Source organism: Capra hircus, chromosome 7 (genome assembly GCF_001704415.2).
Source record: "Capra hircus breed San Clemente chromosome 7, ASM170441v1, whole genome shotgun sequence".
NCBI lineage: Eukaryota > Metazoa > Chordata > Mammalia > Artiodactyla > Bovidae > Capra > Capra hircus.
The window spans coordinates 98,905,541-98,909,498 of NC_030814.1; the positions used below are offsets into that span (position 1 = coordinate 98,905,541).

The 3,958-nt window shown below is 40.9% G+C and overlaps 1 protein-coding gene across 1 annotated transcript; it reads left to right on the forward strand.

Annotated features, from left to right (window-relative positions):
* On the forward strand, window positions 1,389-2,324 carry LOC102179936 (olfactory receptor 7D4-like). Its single transcript, XM_005682436.2, has one exon. The coding sequence runs from the start codon at window positions 1,392-1,394 to the stop codon at window positions 2,322-2,324; it is 933 nt and encodes a 310-aa protein (XP_005682493.1). The 5' UTR covers window positions 1,389-1,391.

Genomic DNA, 3,958 nt, shown 5'->3' on the forward strand with positions numbered 1-3,958 from the left:
ACCAGCTAAGCCACAAGGGAAGCCCAAGAATACTGGAGTGGGTAGCCTATTCCTTCTCCAGCGGATCTTTCCGACCCAGGAATTGAACCAGGGTCTCCTGCATTGCAGGCGGATTCTTTACCAACTGAACTATCAGGGAAGCCCCTAAACATTTGTAAATGTGTTTTATTATTTAGTAAAAATATTTTCATTTTTCCATAAGAAATAAGCCTTAATTCTACTCATCCCACATTACTTTGTCCAGATAGTTGAGGTATTCTCTCAAATTTTCTCACCTCTGAGGCATGGTTAACTGACTCCTTTCTGGGTCCCAGACAAGGCAAAGAAACTAGAACAAGTTACTGTATTTCACTGGGCCTCATGTTCCACTTTTGCTTTAGAGCATGAATGAACAATTTATCTCTAAGTTTCAAAGTTGCTCTTAACTTTTAATTAATTTTTTTTTTAGAAAATGTACTTATTTATTTTCCTCTACACTAGGTATTTGGAGCTGCACGGCGCTTTCTCTAGTTGCAGTGAGTGGGCTAGTTGCGGTGGCTTCTCTGTGGAGCATGAGCTCTAGGGCATGAGGGCTTCAGCAGTTGTGGCACGTGGGCTTAGTTGTGCTGCAGCATGTGGGATCTTCTTGGACCAGAGATCAAACCCACATTCCCTGCATTGGCAGGTGGATTCTTATCCACTGGACCACCAGGGAAGTCCTGCGCTAACTTTGTAGATTTGATGATCCTAAGCCAGAGATAGAGGCTTCCCTGGTGACTCAGTGGTAAAGAATCTGCCTGCAATCCAGCAGATGCGGTTTTGATCCCTGCATCAGGAAGATAATCTGGAGAAGGAAATGGCCACCCATTCCAGTATTCTTGCCTGGAAAATCCCATGGACAGAGGAGCCTGGTGGGCTGCAGTCCATGCAGTTGCAAAGAATCAGATACGCCTTAGTGACTGACCAACAACAAGCCAGAGTCAAGAGGATGGGTGGGTATCCCAAAGGTCAGTGGACAGTGGTTGAAATACTGTATAGACAAATAACAATATAGGATTCTGAAGCTTTGTCATGTTAATGTTTTTATACCCAATCCTTCACTTTAAGATATTAAAGAAGTAGAGAGACTCTATGGGCTCCCCTGGTGGCTCAGACAGTAAAGAATCTGCTTGCAATGCAGGAAACCTGGGTTCGATCCCTGGGTTAGGAAGATCTGCTGGACCCACTCCAGTATTCTTGCCCGGAGAATTCCATGGACAGAGGAGCCTGGCGGGCTACAGTCCATAGGATCAGAAAGAGTCAGACTTGACTGAGCAAATAACACACACACACACAGACTCTAGAGTTGGTCCAGTGGTTATTTCATGTTTTTATCCCCTCTTCTTCAATCCTCTAGTGGATGCATCAGCAATATGAAACCGGGAAATCAAACACATGTTTTAGAATTTTCACTCCTGGGATTTTTCCAAGACTCAGAGAACCAGCACATCTTATTTGAGCTGTTTCTATCTATGTTTGTGGTCACTGTCCTTGGGAACCTGCTCATCATCCTGGCCATCAGCTCAGACTCCCACCTCCACACCCCCATGTACTTCTTCCTCTCCAACCTGTCCTTTGCCGATGTCTGTTTCACTTCCACCACAGTTCCAAAGATGCTGGTGAACATCCAGACACAGAGCAAATCTATCAGCTATGCAGACTGCATCACCCAGATGTATTTTTTCATGGTTTTTGGAGGTATGGACACTTTTCTCCTGACTGTGATGGCCTATGACCGCTTTGTGGCCATCTGTCACCCCCTGCACTACACAATCATCATGAACCCTTGCCTCTGTGGTCTGCTGGTTCTTGTGTCTTGGTTCATCAGCTTGTCATACTCCCTGATCCTGAGTCTGCTGATGTTACGGCTGTCCTTCTGTACCAACTGGGTCATTCCACACTTTTATTGTGAACTTGCTCAGGTCCTCACACTTGCCTGCTCAGACACGCTCATCAATTACATCCTGCTGTATGTGGTGATTGGCTTTCTTGGCATTGTTCCTTTCTCAGGGATCCTTTTCTCCTACATCCGCATTGTCTCCTCCATTCTGAGAATCCCATCAGCTCATGGGAAATGTAAGGCATTTTCTACTTGTGCATCTCACCTGTCCGTGGTTTCTTTGTTCTATGGGACAGGCCTTGGTGTTTATCTCAGTTCTGATTCATCTTCCTGGAGAGGCATGATCGCCTCGGTGATGTACACTGTGGTCACCCCCATGCTGAACCCTTTCATCTACAGCCTGAGGAACAGGGACATCAAGAGTGCTCTACAAAAAATCCTTAGAAGAACACTCTGTGTTCAGTGATGGGAACACTGATCCAAGGGTTTTGAGCTGACAATAATAGCAGTAGTTGCCTAGAGAAATTCTGCTTCTTTCTTGTATGTGTGATTTAAATAAACATGTATTTTATTTAAGCAGAGCATATAAATTTTAATGCAAATATCTTGCATTCAGCTCATTAAACAATTTCAGAATTGTCTTAGAAACACATTTCATGAACTTAGACTATCGACTATTATTTAATAATCTTACATAAGTAGAGAAAGTGCTTTTTAATGACCATTGATTGAATTTTAGAATGTGTAGACCTATGCTTAATTACTCAACAGGTTGCATTTACTCAGAATACTATATTGACATTCACGTGTTTGAAATCCTGCCTCTTTAAAAAGTTTTTTTTATTGAAGTATAGTTGATTTACAATGTTGCATTAATTTCAGGTGCACAGCAAAGTGAATCAATTATACATATACCCATATCTATTCTTTTTCAGATTCTTTTCCTGTATAGGTTACCACAGAATATTAAAAAAAAATTTTATTGGAGTATAGCTGATTCGCAATGTTGTGTTAGTTTCTGCTATACAGTTAAGTGAATCAGTTATATGTATATATCCATACTTTCACAGATTCTTTTCCCACATAAGTGATTACAGAATATTGAGTAGGGTTCCTAGTGCTATTCAATAGGTCCGTATTAGTTGTCTATTTTATACATAGTAGTGTATATATGTTCATTCCAGTCTCCAAGTTTATCACTACCCCCACCCCCCACACTTCCCTTTGGTAACCATGAGGTTGATTTTGAGATCTGTGAGTCTTTCTGTTTTGTGAGTTTGTTTGTATCATTTTTATTGGATTCCACATGTGATACTATATATTTGTCTGACATACTTCACTTAGTTTGATAATCTCTAGGTCCATCTATGTTACTGCAAATGGCATTATTTTGTTCTTTTTCATAACTGAGTAATATTCCATTGTGTATATGTACACATCTTCAATCATCCCTCTGTTGATGGACATTTAGGTTGCTTCCTTGTCCTGGTTTTGGTGAATAGTGTTACAATAAACACTGGAGAGCATGTAGCTTTTTGAATTATGGTTTTCTCTATATATATGCCAAGGAGTGGGATTGTGGGATCATATAGTCTATACAAACTTCTATAGTTAGTTTTTAAAGGAATCTTCATAGTGGCTGTACCAATTTACATTCCCACCACCAGTATAGGAAGGTACCCTTTTCTCCACACTCTCCCCAACAAGAAATTTTGCCTTTTAGTCACATCGAGTTTTGTTTCTCATCCATCCTCCGCAAGGGACTTTGGTCAAAATTGCCTAGAGAGTACTTTGTCTTCACCTCTTACAGTGCTGTCTCTATTAACCTCAGTTCTAGTCTCTGCATCCCTCCTTTTACTTATCCATCACTGTAAATGGATTGGATTTCCAGTCCTGCAGGTTGATATCAGTCATTTCAAGTACAGACTTAGTATAGTTGAATGAGAGTTATGAAATAGTGCCTGTTCTTAATACCATGGCTAGTTCTTATCAAATTCATTTATTCAACAGTACTTACTGAGAGGCTCTCAGTGTGCCAGGCTGATGCAAATATCTGGAACACAGAAGTGAAGGGAGGAAAAAAAGAAAAAAATCTTTGCC